Here is a 22,804-nt window from a genome sequence, read left to right as displayed (position 1 = left end):
TTACAGACTCAGTCTCTTCTATTTGTCCCTTACCTCTGCTGAAGATTTACCACAAAATACTGTCTGGACCAATAAAAATGCCAGAGATGTGTCATTTTATCAACTTAATATTCACAATGAATTCACCCATCAGCTTAGAAACCACAATATTAAACTGTCCATATAAATTTAGATCATCTCAGCAAATTTATTCAATTTTTCACAATCTTGTTTTAGATACTACCATGTGCTATGAAAAATTCCATTTCATGTAACTTTTATATACATTAAACATTATATATGTAATATTCACATACTATCCAAGACACCTAGAGCTAAATTGCATTGGCAGCAGTAGTCTGATCAAAGATGCTGCTGGAGTTGAAGAAACTGTTTATCAGCACGACTATGCTTTCTCTGTAATTCCTGCAGTCTTAATACTTTAATATCCTGACATGATGGAAAAGCAGAATAAGGGTAGGAAAACAAGATATCACGTTACAGTATCAAAACGCCTGTCATGTTTTATCCTTTTATTAGTAAATTCAAAATTATTGTTATGAAATACAGTTTTTTATTCCTTCTTTGTTTTAGCTCACATAGTTTTATCTGTTCTCCACCACTATGTACTGCTAGATGAACAGAGTTTTACTGTACACGGACAAGAAAGATTTCTTTCCTTCCTGAAGAGTAAAACCTATCTATACTTAGGAAAAAAAACAAACCAATATACACATATACATTACAATATTTTGTCATTTTTAAAAAGCATACTTTAGCTGCCTGAACTCACCTAATAAGACAGATTAACAGTAATCCACCTGTGTCAGAGAATCTGCTTGGCAAATCAGACTGGCTTTTTTTTTTCGTACTTTTTTCTTCTTTATTTTTTCTTTTTTAAGACAAGGAAAATGGAAGACATTTTTCATTAAGGTATTTTACCTTGACAGTCAGCTTTCCCACATGCTGTAAAACCCAGATGCGATGGGACCAGGCATTGTAGTTGCTTGGGTATCTCCCAGCAGCTTCAGAGCAGACGTTCATTTCCTCCTGCACTAGTTGGTGAATTCTCTCCACAGGTGCTGCTCCCACATTTCCTTTATTTGCAAGAGTGGGCAAGGAGTTTTCCTGAATTAGCTGCTGCAGCACCCATCGTCTGGTTAAACAATGCAGAGTGACCAATTTTTAGAGAAAAATACTGTTTTTTAATTGTGTTTAAAAAAAATCAAGCTTTTCTTAGTTTTCCTTTATCTGAACTATGCTGTTACTAGAGGCTGAATAAATTGGAAAAATAAGCATCTGGATTGTTCCCACACTGAAAACTATGACTTTATTATCACATATAAAAATAACTTCTGCTGTATTTCTTTATTGCACACTATTAGTAGTCATGGCTACTTACATCATACTAGAAGAAAAAAAAGCAAATTTATGAAAACAATGCATTTTTTGCATGATACAGATATATATATTTTTAAATTTCTCAGGTAAAAATTAACAGGAAACATCCAGTTGCCAGCAGTAGCTGGCCCACAAAACTTAACAATAAGAGCTTTACAGACTCAGTCTCTGCTATTTGTCCCTTACCTCTGCTGAAGATTTACCAAAAAATACTGAGAGGGCTGATAAAAATGAGATTTCTTATGAGCTCTTATGAAAAACAAAGGACAAGTCATATTAATATCCTTATTTTTTCTGATTCTTAAAATGAAGACTATAAAATAATGAATTCAGAAAAATGACTTCACAGTCTCTGTGGCTAAAAAAAAAAAGTTAAAATGAAATCTGAGCTATTTTCTTGACTTTTATTCATGGAAGGAAAGAAGATAAGCACAACCTCAGAAAAGTTTTAAAATACGTGTTTGATACCTGCTGAATATCGTGGAAGCTCACAGAAGTTACATAAATTCTCTAATAAATCTGGTCAAAATAAATCTGGTTTATTGGCTCATGTCCTGTTACTATCACTACTCCAGTTCCCAGAATTACAAAAAAATGAATGCAGTACTATTTAGTGATAACTGTGCAATTAACAGGTACACTAAATTTATATCCACAAGATCAATCTGAAACTCCTCAAAAAGTGGCATAACATATGGCAGATAGTTTGATGTCTTTAGTGAGTACATTTGCCATGTGTAAGAAGTTGGATATGTTAGACACATTTTTTAATTGCTACACTCTAATGTTGTTGCTGAATCAATACTACCAAGATGGAAATTAATGTAAACAAAAGTAATAATGATCTTTAAGGTAGGTAACATCTAGCAGTATTTCATTTATTGCATTTTATGTAAACTGCAAGAATATTAAGCCCATTCATTCAAAAAGAAGAGTTTATTCTCCTTTGTCCAAAAATTCATGTGTTATTGACAAGATGGAAACTTTACTTATGATAGAAAATGTATCCCCTAACAGGATATCAGCTTTATGGTTGTCTCAATACTGGATGTGTGAGATGCAAACATTGTGAACTGCCTTCTAATGTGCTCCATTCAAATATTTTGAAGGTTGTCTGTAAAATGATGAATAATAAAATAAAAACATAGTATGAATAGTCATGCACATACTACGAAATTTTGTCACAAAATTGAACAATATATCTATGCTTCACTCAGCTGTGGTACAGGCCTGTTTACATGCACTCAAGTCATGACTAAGATAGTTAGCTGTGTGTGTTTGAGTAATTTTGGAGTTTGTTTTTTTTTAAGTATTGTCTTAATATTTAGTATTGGTAATTTAATAGCTGAGCAAGTTAGAAATGATAAAAAATATTACCAAACCAAAAAGATAAGCAAAGAAATGGAAAAGAAATAAACGTCAATTCAGGTTATAAAAATTACCTTCTACAGATTCTTGTCTTTCTGAAATGTCTATAAACAAATAATACAGCAGTAAGTTGGGGGGTGGGGGGAGAAGAGCAGAGAGCACACTGCTCTAATACTTGCTACTGATGAAATCAGAAATCTCAGGATGAGAACTTTAAGTGGTGCAAGATATGATAAATCCTTAGGAAAATTTATCCCACGTGCAAAGTTTATTGAAAAAAAAAAAAAAGATTTCACAAAGAGGTGCATATAATTTTAATTCTAAGTGAAGAACACAGAAAGGCATCTTCAAAAGCCAAAGGACTGAATTTATTAGTGACTGGCTCAACCAACCTGCTGTATTTCTAGGTGTCCTCTTCTATCTAGCATTCTCCTTAATTCAAACACAGGGAAAAATACAAAAAACATAAAACCAAAAAACACTAGGAAGAATGTTTAACTTTGGGGAAGCAAAGTAAGGCAAGGGAAACAAACCTATGAATCCATGTTTCTGGACTCTTTGGAAACTTGGTTAACGCCAGTTTTCCAAGGTGCAAATCTTTAAGTGGACTTAAAGTGCCAGAAAGTATTAACTCTTTCCTACAAAAGATAAAATAAATTTGTATGAATAAAGGATATAATCTGAAAACAAACCACAAATCCCACATTTTTCAATATAATAGAATTTGGTGGATTAATCTGTTGCACCCAGCTGTATGCAGGCACTGCTACTGAACTAGGCTCAGCAAAATAAATCCCAATTACATAACTTTATCTTATACATTCAATCTGTTGTTACTCAAATCTAACAACAATGAAAAATCACTAAGTCGGTTTTATTATCAGTATTTTGAGTGTGGCTCTCTATCACATTTTCCATTACTAACAAAAAAGCCAGAGATTTTGCGCTACATATTATGCCTGCTAACAATAACGTTGTTTTTACCGGAACACTTTAGAAAAATCTTAGTAACACAAATTCCTTCTCTTTTCATTGACACAAAGACACCTAAGAATTACATCCATATTTAAACATCCTTCCTGAAATACAGCTTTCAGAACACTCCTCATATTTGAAAATTCATTTACTCCTCCAGACATTCCCTCCCCACACAATTAACTTTTTCACACACAATTTTTAAGTATGGCTCAAGATTTAGTACCAAGGATTCCTAAATTTAGAAGGAAGAAATATTCTGTGCGCAGAATATTTTTCAAAGTTACCAGAGAGGCAGAAATCACAAAATTTACTCATTCCTAAAACACCTTCTTGTTTAACAATTAAAAAAGGAATTTAATTTTAGATTAAACTTAGAAGTTCTGCACAAATGTGCATGGGAACTTCTTCCCAGTGCAGTGACGGAGCAGTGGCACAGCTGCACAGAGAGGTGGTGGACTCTCCTTCTCTGGAGATGTTCCAGACCCACCTGCACCCTACCTGTGCAACCTGGGCTAGGGAGCTGCTTTGGCAGGGGGGTGGACTCCATGATCTCTGGAGGTCCCTTCCAACCCCTACAGGTCTGTGAGTCTGTGATTTTGTGATAATTTAATGCCCATTCAACATACGCTTTCCCATAGCACCTCCTACACAGACACAGCAGAGTGAAAGTTTGTATTTTATCCTTTTTTTTCCTTCTTTACACAGAGTTCTATGCTTCACATCTCATTTGTTCTTCTGGATTTAGAAATCTTCCTGCCCCTCCCAAGGGTATTTGAAAACAGTCACCCTGTCAGTGGTTATTACAAGAATACTCTGCTCCACATCCTATACCCTGATCTACTTTAGAGACACTCTGAAGATACAGCAAATTCCAAAGTTACCGTGTGATTATGGGAAAAGTGCCTTTCTCAGAACCTTCAGTAGTTAGAATCAAAAACTCAGTATGTATAAAACAGTAGCAATGTTACCATTTTTATTTTTGTTTCTAAATAACATAGTTTTCATCATAAGAACATCCATGGCACCATCATAATGATATCCATAGCAACAGGATAAGCGAGAGGTGCACAATACTCTGAGGGGTATTTCACCCATTTTCTTTTCAGGAAAGGGGGAAAGTGGTGGTATGGAAAGGAAATTGCTATGAAAAAACACTTTACCTGCTATTTCCTGTAGAAGATAATCTGAAATGCTTTTCACATGCTTCTTGCTTTTACCGACACCTTTAAAGTCATTGATAACTCACAGAAAGTATTTGAATTTTCAAAGCCTCTTGTTATCTGATGCCTTTTGACTTTCAATCAATTATAGATGTCAGAAATCAATTCAACAAGAACAGTAATATCTATGAAAATTTGCTTCACAATCATTTACAGACATGTTTTGGTCATTTTTAGATTAAAAAATTTTTCAACTTTTAAAAGCAGATGATAGCTAGAAACAGCCACCACGGCTTCACCAAGGAAGGTCATGCTTAACCAGTCTTGTGGCCTTCTATGATGGAGTGATATCAGGCACTGTTGGACAAAGGGCACTGGTGGACAAAGGGAAGGCAACCGATGTCATTCACCTGGACTTGAGCAAGACCTTTGACGTAGTCCCCCACCACATCCTTATCTCCAAATTGGAGGGATGTGGATGTGAGGGGTGGACCACTTGATGGATTAGAAACTGGCTGAAAGGCCACAGAGAGAGGGGTGGTGATTCTATGTCCAGGTGGAGGCTGGTAATGAGTGGTGTCCCGCAGGGGTCTGTCTTGGGACTGGTGCTCTTTAACCTCTTTATCAGTGACATCTACAACGGAATTGAGTTTCAGCAAGTTTGCTGATGACACCAAGCTGAGTGGTGCGGTTGACATGGTGGAAGGAAGGGATGCCATTCAGAGGGACCTCAACAGACTTGAAAGGTGGGCCCAGGTGAACCTAATGAGGTTCAACACAGCAAAGTGCAAGGTTTTGCACTTGAGCTGGAGGAATCCCAGGCATTTATACAGACTGGAAGGGGCAGACCTTGAGAGTAGCCCTGCAGAGAAGCACCTGGGGGTCCTGATGGATGAAAAACTTATCATGAACGAGTAGTGTGCTCTTGCAGCTTGAAAAGCAAATGGTATTCTGGGCTCCATCAGGAGAGGGGTGGCCAGCAGGGACAGGGAGGCAATTGTCCCTCTTTACTCTGCTCTTGTGAGGCCCCATCTGGAGTACTGCGTCCAGGTCTGGAGCCCCAGTACAAGAAAGAAAGAGAGCTATTGGAGAGGTTCCAGAGGAGAGCCACAAAGATGATCATGGGTCTGGAGTACCTCCTCTACAAAGACAGGCTGAGGGAGCTGGGCATGTTCAGGCTGGAGAAAAGAAGGCAGCGGGGTGACCTAATTGCAGCCTTTCAGTACCTAAAGGGAGCCTATAAATAGGAGGGGAGTCAACTCTTTGAAAGGATAGATAACAGCAGGACAAGGAGAAATGGTTTTAAGTTGACATAAAGAAGATTTAGGTTGGATGTCAGGAGAAGTTCTTTACTATGAGAGTGGTGAGGTGCTGGAATGGGCTGCCCAGAGAGGTTGTGGATGCCCCATCCCTGGAGGTGTTCAAGGTTAGATTGAATGGGGTCCTGAGCAGCCTGGTCTAGTATTAAATGGTGAGGTTGGTGGCCCTGCCTGTGGCAGGGCGGTTGGAGATTCATGATCCTTGAGGTCCCTTCCAACCTAGGCCATTCTGTGATTCTGTGATAACTTAAATTATGACCAGTGACCGCAAACATCTTGTTGCACATTCTGTATAACATGAATTTCTATCTCAGTTCAAGAAACAACAGTTGTATGTCTCCTATTTCTTAGCATGCTTTCCTACTCCACACAATTAGCTCTTGCTCAGTTCTCCCAGCTTAGCTTCTGCCCTTCTGCAGCTTCCCAGCTCCTTCCAATTAAAATAAATAAGCACCTACCTCTGTGGGCATATTACAGTATTTAGAATAGCTCCAAAGGGAAGACAGATTATTGGCTCCTAGACAGTAACGCATTTCAAGTTTTACATTCTCCTGTTCTTCACTAACCACACACAACTTTCTACGATGGTCAGTTCAGCTCAAATGCTCATTAGCCTTCCACATCACCACTCCACTCATGCTCTGCCAAGTTCTGTCTCCTCTCCAAGGAAGAGCTTTCCTCTTCCTACTTTCAAACTCTCTTCCTGACTATCCAGGTTCAATACTGTTGGATCAATCACTACCTGCAACGCTCTCAGCAGAGAATTCAACACAGGAATCATGGATTACCTCAACCTAAAATGATGCAGTTATTAGATTATAGGAAGCACTCTATTAGAAGGGCTGTTCAGTAAATAACTATTAATCTTTTTATTTTTAGGCTAAAAATCTATGCTAATTTTTTCCCTTGCAAATAAAACAGGGAATTTAAGTGCCAAGAACATAAGATGAATCTGGCACAACAAACATCCTCTACGCAAGATGAAAACAATCATCCCACGACTGATCCATCATGTTCTGCAAGCAGAGTGCCAGTTGCACAGAATTAGTTCCCAGCTTAGAGTAACTTACAGAACAAATTTCTTCCCAATAGATAACGTGCTGAACATAGCTTCCCCTCTGTGCTGTGTCTCTACACACCATCCCTGTTTGGCTACCTTGACCTGCAGTGTACTTAAGGGAGGCTGAAGTGTGGCTCTTTAGAGTAAGCTGTGCCATTAAGTACCTATCCACTCTCTGAAATAGCCACCACCCAGCAGCAGCCTAAATCAGCACATCTACGTTCAGCACATCAGTTCCTCAGCTTAAGTAAAACACAGGGATAAGTCCCCCAACTTCTTAATGGCATCACCTTCACCCTGAATGCTACAAAGACACATTATCAGCCAATCCGCCTTGTCAAGAACTAGGGGACACAGCCATTCTCTGTAGTCATTTGCACACTGCCAAATCACAAAAGACAATCTTCATCTATATTTCTCAACATTTTAATTCAATTTGCAATGTAAACTGCATACATAAACTGCATGTGAAAGAACAAGCAATAAGCAAGCTCTTTCAGTTGTTTGGCACAAAAAAAAAGCACAGACTGTTAAGCATGGATGCGTTTATGTTTATACAAACAAAAAACAACTGAATTCAGTTTTAGGTACCACAGGATTATTTTACTCTAGGAGCTCTAGTGTTCATTCATGCTAATTCCTTTCTATTACTTGAAAGCTACTCAGGGGTATATGTTTTCAAGATAGTAAACCCTTTGCTACCACTTTCACCTGCCTCTCTTAGGTGCAAGACACTGGAAGGTACAAAACCTGGCAGAAGCCTTCAGCATTATATCAGCAATGAAAGAGAAAAAACTGAATTTGCAGTCTTGGCTGACATCTATCCACAGCCATCATCTTTCTAGCCCATTTCATTCATTTTCCCTAAAGAAATAATGAACCTTAACTTCAAAAAGCCTTAAATTCTTTTTTTACATGAGTCCTCCTAGATATTAAGCAGTTTCGGTAGGACTTTTAACCCCCTACTACTCCTTTAGGACTGTCTCACATCTTACCTTGGAAGCAGAATACTCCCCCACCTGACAGATCTACACAAAAATTATCTGGTTTACAACCCTGTAAATACAGCTTCTTCATCTTCATTTTGCACTGTATCTACTGGTTGCTATTCATGTACTGATAACAGCACTAAATTGATCAGTTATCTCAAAAAGATTCATACAGAACATTCAATGAGGGATAAAATAAGAACAGTGAAAACAGAGTGGGCATTATCTGGATACTGAAACAATACACCCACCTGAAGGTTATAAATGGTCTGCCTCAGCAGACAGAGGCAAAGAAAGTGACACTTCCTCCAAAACAAAGTAAGGACCTAACATGCATTCACATGCAGTAATGTAAGCTTTAGCCTGTACTACAAACAAAAACACAAACAAAAAAACAGTTTAAAATTATCTGTAGTACATATGCTACAGAAGATAGAAGAGGTGTTTGACATTCCTTCGTTGCTCTGTAGCTTAGAAGCTGCTGCTGTGTCATTAGTTAGCACTTAGCGCAGAGCTTATGGCTGACTAGCACATTAAGGCCCAGCTCTTTCTGATGTCATTTACTGACTGCAGCTCACCTCACATTCCAAGCGGTGGTGAAGTCTGGATTCAGTAGTAGCAGCGTACATGTGGTATCTATTAGTTCTAAAATGAGTGAACAAAAACATACAAAGATTAGCAATGGTTCACATGTCCTAGCAGCTCTCTGTACCCCCTTAGTACCTTCCCTCATTAAAGTCTATTAGTGCCTGGTTGCAACATGTATCTCTACAGGACACTGCTATATCTCATTTTGGAAGAGTTCTATCTTGCTAACAACTCAGTAAGAAGTCTGCAGCTTGGAATTTCAGACACTGCCTGTACGCCCAATTATCCATCCAGATATCCCTACAAGCATGTCTATCTACATGTATAGATAGATGCATCTATACAGACATACATCTATTGAGTTAGATAGAGTCACATGTACTGTATATTGGAGCGTGACAATACCCTCAGAGATGGACAGTGACTACATTGAATCCTTGAGCATACGATTTAAACTGCAGATATACTGTATGTAATTAAAGAGAAAATCCAAAACAAATTTTGAAAATCCAACAATTTTGAAATTATATAGTAACATTAGAAGTATGCTCTTATTATTTCAGTACAGCCCTGAGCTGCAGATATATGCTACTTCTATACCATGTAATGTGCAGTTACAAAACAAACAAACAAACCCATATACAGTAGCAAATTATATCTAGGAAAACCTAGAAAAAAGATTTAGGATCACAACATTACTTAGTTATCCATCTGCACATATATGTAACAGAATACAGTTCTGAGTTCATTCTAAACTGACAGTCTTGCTTCAGGCTTGGGTATTATGGATATTGCATACCATATAAAGTCATTCTCAGCAATAAAAGATAAAAAAAAAAAAGGAGGTAAGAGGGTACATTCAGAGTGATGGTGTTTGTCTTCCCAAAAAGCTGTTATGCACCATGAGCCCTGCTTTCATGGAAGAAGGAGCAAGCAGCTGTGTGGGGCTCAGCTGCCTGCTGGCTTAAACCACAACTATCAAGCAGTTTGCATTCCACCAGGGTTAACAGTGGGGATCCTAAAGGCAGCTCCACCTAACCCTGAGATGCTAAGGGCTTCCACTGCATTGTTTTCCCTTAACCTCTACTCTCAGGAGAAGGCTTCAGATCAGTTAACCGGTCACTGTAGCCACAACTATAGAGGCTTTTACTGCCAAGAAAGTTTGGCTACATTCTTTCCTCATCACTCTGTATTTAAGATACTAAATAAATTATACTCCAGGTGATTTCCAGCAAATGACACACTTCTCAGAGAAAGGAAAAAGGGAAACAGATGGTCATGTGGAAGTCAATAATCTCTGCCTGGTTCTCAGGCTGCAAAATAGTATTTAAAAAAACTACCCATGACATTTAACAATAAAGGTACATATTACTTCAGAAAGCACAGGAGCTTGATTTCACTTATCTTTTAACCAAGAAATTTCTCTGACAGTAATGTTTGTACTTTACTGTGTGAAAAAGTAGAACACCTTTGTATATTACTGCACGCTTGGTTGTTCATTTATGCCTGACAAAATAATGGTGTGTTTCTTGTGACATTCCTGCCCATGAGGACTACGTTATGGTATTATAAGAAGTCAATATACTCATGTTGTTATACTCACATTTCCTACATTAATTAAAGGTAAACTGCAAAATGCTGGATAAGAAAGAAACAACAAAGTGCTGTGACAAAAGAATACCATGACAGATAGCACAGAGGTTCTGAATTAAGACCTACTGTTTGATTTTAATAACGGTGTCAGTAATCATTAGGTAGCATGACTGCATAATCTAGGGCAGACAGGATACATTATAGCAAAAGCTTATATCACAGCCCAGTTCAGCCTTTCAAACACTTTTCAGAAAGTTTTCACAAACTATAGGACTCCATATAGAAGAATGTAGTTAGTCCTACAAACTCATGATTGTCCATTGACGACTATTCTGGTAATGCTAAAGGTTTGGAACAGCACAGAATCATGCCCAATCTAAGCAGAAGCTTATCAAACAATGAATAAATAAAAAATAAAATCCTGTACCATGAATATTATCAAAGGAAAAAAGCAGACAAGAGGAAAACTTCAAAGAAATACCTAGCTCCCTTAGTTCAGTTTTCTTTGTTGTTTTGTATAACATAACAGCAGATGTAGATTTCACTAAGCTTGAATTTCCGAGCCAGAGACGCTCGAAGTCTTTTTCCATAGAAAGTCGTATGACAGATCCAGCACATAATGCTAGCAGTTGCCAGAGAGTTCTTCATCAATAATAAATCTCAACATGTACTTCATTTAAATTTCAAAAGCACTTCCTGCTGGATTTTAAGCAAAATAGAGCATCCTAGAAACTTACAATGTAAGTATCTTTTTGAACACAAGAAATCTCTTCAGATGGAGGAGGGCAAGTATGACCAGGTTTCTTCTTTCTATTTTTTTATCCCCAAAGATACTGTATCCAAATTTTTATTTTTTTATTTGTTATCACACTTTTCAGAAGGCTGTTTTAAATGTGGAACTACAGGTTTCAAGTAAGTAATGATTTTCTGAGACTCTGCAGAACAATATTATGCATACAAAGAGAAGACATTTGTAGCTATTTCAGACAACTATCTTGTGATATTACAGATAGTTTGCACGCATAAATTATCTGAAGAAAGGAGAAAAAATTCTTAACTAGAACAACAGCAAAAGTCATGATTCTGGATTCCAAGAAACATTCAAACTTCCCAAAGAAACCATTAAATAATTAAGCATCTGCTCAAATACACTGCCAATAGCTGACTGTAAAGAATCACTTTTTCCAGATCTTGCTGAAATATCAGATTAAATCACAACATCTTAATCAGGACCCTGTTCTTCTTTTGTGTTTGAACTGAAGTGGCTTCTAGTAATTCAAACAATACAAAGTAACAGGAGACTGTGTTTGTGATCACTGTTTATTAACAAGTATCAACAGAACGTGCAGTTGAGTTTTGCAGCAGCTATAAATCTGTACTTTCATTACTTTCAGAAGAAAACCACCTCACTAAACACTTAGTATGAAGTTTTATCTAAAAAAAAAAATGATTCAAAGAAAAATACCTGAGGATATTATATTTAAAATGTATAGAGCTTAAACTACATTAAAAGCAATTCTGTAGGTCAATCTGGAAATTCTCTCTTCATTCCCTCCTCCACTGCTGCTCAGTTTCTGCAGCAATTTAATGGTAAAGCATAATAAGGTTGTAAGCTGCACAGCGCTTCCAAACATGCTCCTAATACGGTGGGGTCCTAATCATGTTTTACAGTAGTTAAACAAAATAGACCTGGAAATACTGTAGGTCATCTTTTCTCAAGCACATTACACTGGCTTTCAATAATTAAAGAGACAAAGGAGAAGACAGTTTCTCTCCAAAGGAAGAAAATCAAGTGAGATTTAGTCAACAAATAGGCAGCTATCTGAGCTTCACACCACTCCAGTTATTTCCTGACACAGTTTTATGACCTGTGTTTTCAGAAGGAAGGATCTGAAATGCTTCATCTGGGAGGGAAGCAGAAAAACCTTCCAAACAGCCGTAACACCCTTGACATTCCTGCTGAAAAGACAGGAATGTGACGGACAGCGCTACCAAGAAAGAACACACAAACCTGCCTAAAAGGGTCAGCATGTCATCAAATTAGATTCCAAATGAGAAGACTACAATAAGAAAAATCTCTAAGCTGACTGCCATTGAGAAGATACCTGAAGCCATGAGCAAAAAAATTAGTTTATTAAACTACAGTTGCCCTTTTTCATTCTCAGTTTTAACTGGTACTTTGGAAACAAGTATCTCCAGGACCAGGCTTGCATATAATTCTTAAAATAAAAAAATGCATTCAAAAGACCTTACTGAAGTATTTTTCATTCAAGTAAAAAAAAAAAACAAAACAACAGAATAATAAAAAATAGAATACAGTTTCACAATTAACAAATTGTTTCAAAAAATGATTTCTGGTGCCCCTAAGTCCAAAAAAAAAAAACAAAAACCAAACCACTGCACTTCTTTCTTATTTCAGATCCACATTACCACTGCTGCCTTTCTGTCACAGGACATAATTTATTCTGCAAATGGTAACACTACTTTCCTAAATCACTCACAGGAGTAAGTCATCTCCCTCCAACTCTTCCAGCCTGGGCAAGAGAAGGGATCTGTTTGCATTTCCTACCAAGAAACAATACAACTATCCCATGCAATGCTCAACACAAAGCCAGCTTTGCCTTGCGTTTCACTAAATTCTTTCAGGATAGGTTAAACTGTGTTTAAGAAAGGCCAAATAATGTCAAAAAAAAAAAAAAAAAAAAAAAGGTAAATACAGAACGTGTGCTAAGAATCAGTTACTGTTTTCCAAATGGGTAACTTACCATCTTTGTTCAGCCATTGCTTTCTCTGTCTGTAGAGTAGGAGTTTGTTGTGGACATATGGCAAAAGAAACTTGACACACCAGCTCTCCACACCAAGTTTGTTTTCTACCAGGACTATTGGGCTCCGGTTGTATCTTGCTTCAGGACAGGGTATTAATCCAATTTCATCTCTTAAAAAAATAACAGAAAGAAATGCACTTTTCTCAACTTACTCAGAAAAGTTTTATTATCTTTCCCCAAAAATCTTGAACAGGGAAGGTCCTTTTTATGTATTTATTATAGTACACCTTTAATGAAGCATCTAGAAATAAAAGATAGCCACAAAAAAATCATACCAGCTAACAAAGCAGAAGTGTCTCAACTTTTTAGTTTCAAGGGGCCATATTATTTTTTTCCTTATCTTTTAGCATATATGAATGGTGAAAGAGTGGCTTTGACATCTTCTTAGAAACAAACACAGATTGTCAATATTCATGCTCACTTGGACAAAAAGCAGTTCAATTCTATATTTTCTACCATGGATGACTTCACCATCAGATACTGTTAAATGGAAAAAAAATCAGAACGATAACAAATCTTGTTTTTTTCAATACAAGATCTATAGATACCTTCCAAGTGTCAACCTCATAATCTCAACCCAATTACCACACATTAATTTTGCTACTGGATATTCTGAGTGTACTGATTCAGTTCAGTGTCTTCAGTAGGTTATTACTAAAGCAATTGAAAATGATACCATGTGTTTGTTTAAGAACGAGTATATCTGCTTATTCAGAAAACTGATTTAATATGTCAGACTGCAGAGAAGCACAAATAACCTAAGCTAAGATACTTGCAAATTACTTGGCTCAGTCTCTAAACACACACCCAGGTCCTTTACCCATCTCTCTTCATCTCTAATCTGAGAAAAAAGAAAAAAAGAGGGAAACTCTCAATTTTACTACCCACCAAACCACAAGCAGTAGGTGATTTCCACCCCAGCTGCTCCACTCAAAAAATGGTAATATTAATAAAATAATAAAATAAACTTGTACAGAGACATTCAGGTTAGACTTATAGTGACAGTCCAGACTGATGCTCTGATGCTTTCAACATGGTGCCCTACAGCCTGAAGTTTGTGCTCCCTGATGTCTTCATTTCCTTCACAAATGCTAAACCTAGTCCATGTCCAAACTTTTGTTTCCCCTTGCATGCTGCGACACATAGGGCCTCAGAGGCAATGAGCATACAGCTTTGCTAATTAATTCTGTGATTTACCACAAAAATTTACCAGCTGATGCTTACAGACAATACAGCAAAGGTAAACAGCAAGGGAAAGCAAATAAAAAAATCCTACACCCACACCTTCATTTCTTACCAAATAAAAGAAACTTGACTTGGGAGAGCGAAATTTCACAATGCAGCCCTAAACACACCATGATGACGGATAGATAGGGTTTGCACAGAGCAGACAAGTCAAACACCCCAACCCTAGGACTTGCTCAGCAAGCCATAAGAGGCAGAGAGCTATACCACTAATGAGAATCATGAAAATAAACTACAGCACAAAAAGGTTTATTTGGTAAATGCGCTCATCTTCCCCAAGATGCAAATCAGCACTTGTCATGTGGTAGAAACACTCTCTACAACACTTTGGTTTTGATACACATTCTGATGTCTTGGGTGGCTCATAAACCTTACGTGGCATTTAGTATCTGCGAAGGAACAGCATTTATGATTCAAAACACTAGAAGAGAAGGGTGCCTATCTTATGTTCTAAACAATTCATGAAAACCACCATTGCTCTGAAGGCCTCTTGCGTCCACAGAAGGAGCAAGTAATGGGGTAGGTCTTTCATTGTCAGCCCAGTAGATCCTGCTTGAAAACACTCTCAAGCAGGAAAAGTGTTCTCTGCATCATCACATCCCAAAAGTTTCCACAGCAGGACTCATATGCAGGCACCACCAATCACTCTATTAGTCCTTATAAAATTAAATTACTTTAGTACCCTAAATCTTGTGCTAACAGCCTCTGGTCATATAGTCATCTAGGTTAAAAAAGACTGTCAAGTCCAACCACCCACTTGACTGAGTCCCATGTCCTGCTGGCCCTCAGTGCCATGTCCACATGTATCTAAAGTACCTCTAGAAGATGGGAACTCCACCATGTCACTGGGCAACCCAACCCAATGCTTGACCATCCCCTCTGTCAAGAAATTCTTCCAAACATCCAATCTAAACCTCCCCTGGTGCAACTTGAACCAGTTTCTCTGTATCTATCTATTACTTGTCACTGAAGAAAATAAATCTACACCCTCCTTTCCTGCAGTCTCTTTTCCCGTAGCTGCAGAAATGAGCTCTCCAGTCAGCCACTTCTTCAGATTAAACAGCCTCGCCCTTTGTAACTTTTCTCTCAGCCTCTACACCAGCTTTTTTGCTCTTCTCTGCACACACCTGAGCAACTTTGAGCACAATTCTTCTTTTAGTGAGAGGCTGCAAACTGAGCATACGTTTGAAATGTAGTCTCACCAGAGCCACATACAAGGGAACAGTCATCACTTCGCTGCTCCTGCTGGCCACACTATTTCTGATACAGGCCAGGCTGTCACTGGCCTTCCTGGCTATCTGGGCATACTGCTGTCTGTTAACCAGCACTTTGAGGCCCTTTCCTGCCAGGCAACTTTCCAGCCACTCTTCCTCAAACCTGTATCACTGCAGTAGCTTGATATGACCCAAAGGAAGGATCTGGCACTTAACGGCTGTTGTGTGTCATGTAACTCTCCACAGCCCAGAAATCCAGAACAGGGCTGTGCAAGCCAATTGCAGGATGTAGGGTGCACACATTTAGGTACAGGTTGCTCACAGTACCGAAGGTAATGGCAACTCAAAGCTGCTTTTCTTCAGTATCTCCCATTTGCAGAAGCACTACCTACTGTTATACTAATATTTAATTTCACTCCCTAGATTCCACTATTGTAGAAAAAAACAAGAATCAAAAACTGCATGAATTATCTCCCGACTGACAGATCAACCTATCACAGTAATTCAGTCATGAAATACAACACAGAAGCTGCCAGAACTTAGCAGATGACATCATCTAGGTTATCACCAAAGCTTCTTCATCTTGTTCTGAGATTAAAGAAGCTGTGTAAGAATAAGACCCTATGGAGCATACAGCTTCACCATACACATTCTGTGTACAGTCAAAATCTCAGCCCTGGCTGAGAGCAACACTGACATGCAGTTGCAACACTGACAGGCAGTTGCAGAATCTACTTCTGTTTTCTTTTAGAATATTGTGTTTCAAATAACCCAACCTCTCCCACAAAGAATTAGACAAAGGGTATTAACGGTTTGGAAATTAGAATGATGCACAATCAAAGGATACTGTTCAACTACAGTTAAAACAAAGTCTGGAACAAAGTAGCCCAGAACATTATAACTTCAATGTATTTATGCAATTATAAAAAGCTTTTAATACTGGATATCATTTCACAGCACGGACAATTGGGATTTGTGTATTTTTTAGTTTAAACCAAATCTAATGAAATGACTACATGACTAATTGACTTAGAACCTTTGAGAAGTGAAGAAAAGGGACTTCAAATACAAAAAATGAAAAATTTTCTTGCATTGTCATGTGTGCACCATATACATATGATTCTCTTTCAATAATAAATCAATACCATTAATTAGTAGTTAATTAGCCATTAACTTATTGGTGCAACCAAAATCTTTAATCAATGAATATGTAATCAATTGAAGAATATATAATCAATCGAAGAATAGTAAGATACCGCTGATATCCAAAGTATTTCTAGTCAACGTTTGTTTCTAAAGAAGCTATAAATATTTGACTAACATTATCTACGAGTTTCCTTTTGCTTGTTCTCACATTAATCTTCACTTCAAAGTTCTGCACTGATTACCCTTCTCACTGCAATCAAATTATATTTACTACAGATGGCTAATCCATAAGTATCAATGATGAACAAGTTATTTTAAACAAGTTTAAAATTTAAATTTAACAATTTAAAGGGAAAAATATTGGAAAAACAAACTTCATATTTAGCTAAAGGAATGACTTACTGAAGTGTGTTATAGTTTGGGTTCCCAGAGGAGAAATTTGCGATCACACCAAAAGAAATCTTGACTGAGCTTCAGATCTAGAAGAGCTACTCAGGAAGTAATGCTTTCTATTTTATTATGTTGTTCCATGACTTCAGAGGCAGATGTGGTAGTACGGCAGTTAAGGCTGAATCTCCCCACCAATATTTCATGCCAGGAGGCCACTGTGGATCAACAAGGAGCTCCTGGACTTACCCAAGCACAAAAAGAAAGTCTATAGGGAGTGGAAGCATGAACAAGTTAAGTGGGAGGACTACAAAGAAGTTAATCCTCCCAGTTAACTCTTCAGAAGCAGCCAGAGACCTGGGGAGGAAAACTAAAACCCAGATAGAATTAAAATTCGCCAGGGGCATAAAAGGGAACAAGAATGTCTGCAAGTACATCACTGTTAAAAGGAAGTCTAGAGAAGATGTGGGCCCTCTCCAGAAGGAAACTGGAGACCTGCTCTTGAGGGATATGGAGAAAGCTGTGGCTTCAGTGACTTCTTTACCTCAGTCTTCACCGGCAAGGGCCCTAGCCACACCTCCCAAGCTGCAGAAAGCAAAGTTAAGAACTTGAAGGAGATCTGCCTGCTGTAAATGAAGATCAGGTTCAAGATCGAAGAATTTGAAAGTGCACAAGTCATGGGACACAATGAGATTCAGAGGAAAAAGGGGAAATGAAGTTGCCAAGCCAATATCCATCATATTTGAAAGGTTACAGCAGTGGAGTTCCTACTGATTGGAAAAGGGGAAACATAACCCCTGTTCCCAAGAAAGGAAAAATAGAAGATCCAAGAAACTATAGGCAAGTCAGTTTCACCTCCGTACCTGGCGTGATCATGAAGCCAATCCTCCTGAAGGCCCTACAAAGGCATGTGTAAAATAAAGATGAGGTGATTAGTAGTAACCAACATGGCTTCACCAAGGGGTAAGTCATCCCTGACAAACTTGCAGGCCTTTTATGATGGAATTACAGCACCAGTGGATAAAGGAAAAGCAACTGACATAATCTACCTGGACTTGTGCGAAGTGTTTAACACTGTCCTGCACAACATTCTGGTCACCAAATTGGAAAAAAATGGTTTTTATGGACAAATCACTCGCTATATAAATAACTGGCACTCAGAGAGTTGTGGTCATTGGCTCAGCGTCCAGGTGGAGATTGGTGATGAGCGGCATTCATGAGAGATCAATGTTGGGACCGGAGCTATTTAACATCATTGTAAGCAACATGGACAGTGGGATTGAGTGCACTCTCAGCAAGTTTGAAGATGACACCAAGCTGAGTGGTGCCGCTTGGGAACACTAGAGGGAAGGGATGCCATCTAGAAGAATCTGGATAGGCTGGAGATGTTGGCTCATGCAAACCTCATTAAGTTCAACAAGGCCAAGTGCAGGGTCCTGCACTTGGGTCAGAGGAATTCCAAGCACAGGTACAGTTTGGGTGGCGAATGGCTTGAGAGCAGCCCTGAGGAGAAGGATTTGGAAGTGTCAGTTGATGAAAGACTCAGCACGAGCCAGCAACGTGCACTTGCAGGCTATAAGGATGACCATATCCTGGGTTACATTAAGGGAAGCGTGACCAGCAGGTTGAGGGAGGTGATTCTGCCCCTCTACTGTGCTCTTGAGACCCTACCTGCATTCCTGCATCCAGTTCTGGAGGCCCAGCACAAGAAGGACATGGAATTGCAGCAGCGGGTCCAGAGGAGAGACATGAAGACAATCAAGAGGGCTGGAGCAACTCCCCTACGAGGACACGATGAGAGATCTGGGACTTTTCAGCCAGGAGAAGAGAATGCCTTGAGGGGACTTTATAGAGGCCTTACAGTACTTGAAGAGGTCCTACAGGAAAGCTGGGAAGGGACTTTTTATAAGGGTGTATAGCGACAGGACAAGGGAAATGGTTTTAAACTGGAAGAGGGTAGGTAGATTTACAGTACATATTAGGAATAAATTCTCAGTATGAGGGTGGTGAGACACTGGAACAGGTTACCCAGTAAGGTTGTTGATGCACTCAAGGCCAGGTTGGATGGGGCTTTAAGCAATCAGGTCTAGAGGGAGTTGACTATAGACATAGCAGAGGGGTTGGAAGTAGATGATCTTAAAGGTCCCTTCCAACCCAAACCATTCTATGAATGTATGATTCTATGATTACACGTTGTTGCTGTGTTACAGATGGCAGCAGAGAGGCAGTCTGACACAATGGCACCTGACGTGAAAGTGCATATGAAAAAATGATGTGTCACTGAACTACACCATGTGGAAAAAACTGAACCCACTGATATTTATCTGTGCATGCTGATCATTTATGGGGACCAAACAGTGGATGTGAGCACAGTGAGACGGTGGGTAATTTGTTTCTATAGTGGTGGCAGTGGATCACCTCTGCTGGCACAGATTTTTATGAGAACAGCATGCAGCCTCTTGTTCATTGCTGGTGAAAATGCAGAGCTCATGGTGGTTGACTATGATTAAAAATAGTGTTTTGTAGCTAAGAATGTGCTTTACTAAATCATGTTATTGTGTTTTTCATATCTGTTGTAGTTTCCATGGAAATAAATAGGAGGCATTACTTTCAGAGCAACTTATGTAACAAAATGAAGTATGTTTTTTAACACATTAAGAACGCTGTGAATTGTGAGCAAAGGAAGAAGGGCGGCGTGGGCTCGGGCCAGCTCGGCCTGAGGGAGACTGTGGCCTCCTAAGGTGATGCTGGTACACCAGAAAAAGTATCCTCAGATTTCATTCACGAACGCTGGGTTACCCTTTCCAATTATGCCCATTAAATTAATGCACTTTTTTGACAAGTGAGTCTTTTATTCTCATTGACCTCATAAGCAAAAGAAAAACAAAGTTCAAAAAGAATGCGTGCACTGATGTATCCTGCGTTTACAATCCATTCAATGCCAGTGAGATAGCTCATGCAAATGCTTTAATCAGATCTGCATTGGCAGGACTGGGCAAAAGTACCAATAAATTGCACAGCCTTAGAAAAATTGAAAACAAGCAAGTTGACACAGTTATCCTGTGGAAGAAAATGGAGCAATCCGACAGATGAGGTAAAATTAAATTTGCGTTGTGCATTTAATTAGAAGTGAGCTTGCCTTAAAAACATGCACAATCTTGCTCCAAACCTAATTTGAAGAAAATAAATAAATAAATAGAATTAAAAAAAAAACAAAACAACAACAACCAAACAAAAAAAACCACCCAATAAAACCAAAGCAAGAAAGAATGATCCAACATCCCAGCTAGCCTAAAACTGTATTTTTACATGGTTTGTAGTGTTGACTGGAGACAGTATCCCTTTTAAACCCTAAAAAGCTGGAAACTTGCCAGAACAAAGCATCCACTCTAACAGATGCAATAGGAGCAAGTGAACGAAGAGTCAAAGATGTGGGACAACAAATGCAGAAGAGCCATTAGAAGAGAGAACAGACATATGAGATTTTTAAATGAACATTCAGCACTGGGTAAACCCCGTATTTTCAGTGAAGTCAAACGTCATATAAAAGAATTCAAAACTGGATACACAAGTAGGCCACACAATTGAAGAGGACAGCATTTGTCAGGGACTGCAACTGACCACAGCTGTCTTGGTCAACAACAAAAAGACTAGATACCTCAGATCGACCAGAACACCGGGCTGTAAGGGCTGCAGCCTGCTGCTCCAGATGCAGACAGGCATGGTAGCCAGTGGCCTACAGCCTATCCTAGCCATGGTGTTCAGAAATGCAGCAGGCAGAATTCCCATCTTGTCTACCTCAGGAGCTAAGCCAGCAGGTCATGGTTTCTCATACTAAGCATGATATAGTGCAACAGTTTCAGGGCACCTGACTTGCAATCTACTTTCATCGCCCAGACTGAATGAAAGAAAACTACACCAGCCACACATTCTTCAAAAACACAGGCTCCAAGTTTGCTATCGGGGAACAGTTTTGGAGGACGAGTAGGAACCAAAAGGACTCAGCAGATTCATTCACAAATACTGTCTGTCTACAGCACATTATGCCTCAGAGCCTAAAATTGAAACTTAGTGGCAAAACGCTGTTCTTTTTTAGAAAGCACGCATACGCTGCATTTTAAAACCTGGCCACCTACCCAAGCAGTTAGCTAGATTTAAGGAAACATGAGGGCGCTTGTTCTAATCCTCTCCTTCAAGGAAAATGACAAATTAAACGGTACATACAGTTTTCCTGAATAACTGCTTAACATGCTGTTTTCTGTAACAGATTAATAGGCCACTGCCTTGGAGACCGCAGCTCTTCTACCTGACACAGAAGCACTGCACTTATGTTTCAAAGTTCTTACCCATTATCCGCTGCCCCAGTTGCAACTAATATGGAGTCCGGATCGATACCAAGTTGCTTCCCTAAACATCTTAAAACAACAAAGGACAGAAAACAGAAACGGGAGCGGTGCGTAAGCAAACAGGACAAGGGACAGGGCTGGAAACGAAACGTGGACCTTCTGAAGTGCACCGACAAACCTGGCTCTCGGAAGACAGCAGTAACCGTGCGTGTACTACACAGCCATCGCGTTTGTCGCCTTCCAACGTGAAGGACCGGCCCAGTGCTGGTCTCACACCGCGCTACGAACACGCGCGGGCTCCGTTCCCGCATCACCACACGTCGGCCGCACGATGCAGCGCCTAAGCCCGGATTCGCGCGGAGCTCGCTTAGCAGGTGGTGCTTACACTAGCACATCGCTGGACTTCGCCGCCGCGGCACCTGAGCCAGCGGGAGCGGCTCCGCTCCCGCACAGCGACACGCCGGGCACCGCGGGGCTGCGAGCTCCCCGCGCTCGCTGACCTTGGCCCAGACGCGCGGCCCCAAGCCCCTCTGCCCCGCCCGCCCCGCTCACATGTGGGGGTTCCGTTTGAAGGCGTTGCGGATGTCCTTCACCACCCGCTGCACCAACACCGCCACCTCCTCCGGCGACTCGGCCATCTTCCGCAACCGTGCCGCGCCGCGCCGCGCCAGGCGGGCAGAGCGCTTCCGGGTCAGCGGGGCCGCGGGGATGGCGCCGCCGGAGCGGAGCAGGTCGCCAGCGGCATGGGTGGCTCGGGCCGGCTCGGCCTGCGGGAGACTGCGGCCTCTTAAGGGCGGGGCGGGCTCTCGTCTTCCGAAATGCGGGAAGAAGAGTGTCTAGCTCCGGTGTGGTTAGAAAGTGGCAGTCCTCTATTTCTCACGGTGACTGCCGGGAGGCTGACGAGCGCGCACGCTGAGTTAGGTTCTACGTCTCAACAGTTAAAACGTACATATGCAGTACAGTGGCATGCATACTCATTTCAGTGGTATCTAGGGCTGCTGCCCACCTGCTTCTTCCCTATTTTCCACCATCAGCTCCACCACTGAAATCCTAGACCCACGTTCACCCACTTTTCCCCAGTTTGGAAGATTGCCACAGCTTATTAGGCTTTTTAAAAACTGTGTGTGTGGAATCTGAGGAAAATATCCTTGCATGTTTTGGGGCAAAAGATAAAAGCATTCTGTTGTGACTCAAGGCAAAATCATT

The 22,804-nt window shown here is 39.9% G+C and overlaps 1 protein-coding gene across 2 annotated transcripts in view; it reads right to left on the bottom strand.

The window, feature by feature from the left end:
* PTAR1 (protein prenyltransferase alpha subunit repeat containing 1) overlaps positions 1-22,254 on the bottom strand; it is a 35,658-nt gene extending 13,404 nt beyond the window's left edge. For both annotated transcript variants that reach the window (XM_065740609.1, XM_065740610.1), the window contains exons 1-5: positions 22,151-22,254; positions 13,201-13,370; positions 8,833-8,899; positions 3,282-3,386; positions 922-1,135 (exon numbers count right to left, since the gene is read on the bottom strand). In XM_065740609.1, the coding sequence (XP_065596681.1) occupies positions 922-1,135; positions 3,282-3,386; positions 8,833-8,899; positions 13,201-13,370; positions 22,151-22,236 (642 nt within the window). In that variant the 5' untranslated portion in view covers positions 22,237-22,254. The remainder of the gene's footprint in view (positions 1-921; positions 1,136-3,281; positions 3,387-8,832; positions 8,900-13,200; positions 13,371-22,150) is intronic.
* Between the last annotated feature and the right edge of the window lie 550 nt (positions 22,255-22,804).

Source organism: Cyrtonyx montezumae, unplaced genomic scaffold, assembly GCF_038088225.1.
Source record: "Cyrtonyx montezumae isolate F1298 unplaced genomic scaffold, pur_monq_1.0 scaffold_29, whole genome shotgun sequence".
Classification (NCBI taxonomy): Eukaryota; Metazoa; Chordata; class Aves; order Galliformes; family Odontophoridae; genus Cyrtonyx; species Cyrtonyx montezumae.
This window is presented reverse-complemented; position numbering and strand designations above follow the sequence as displayed.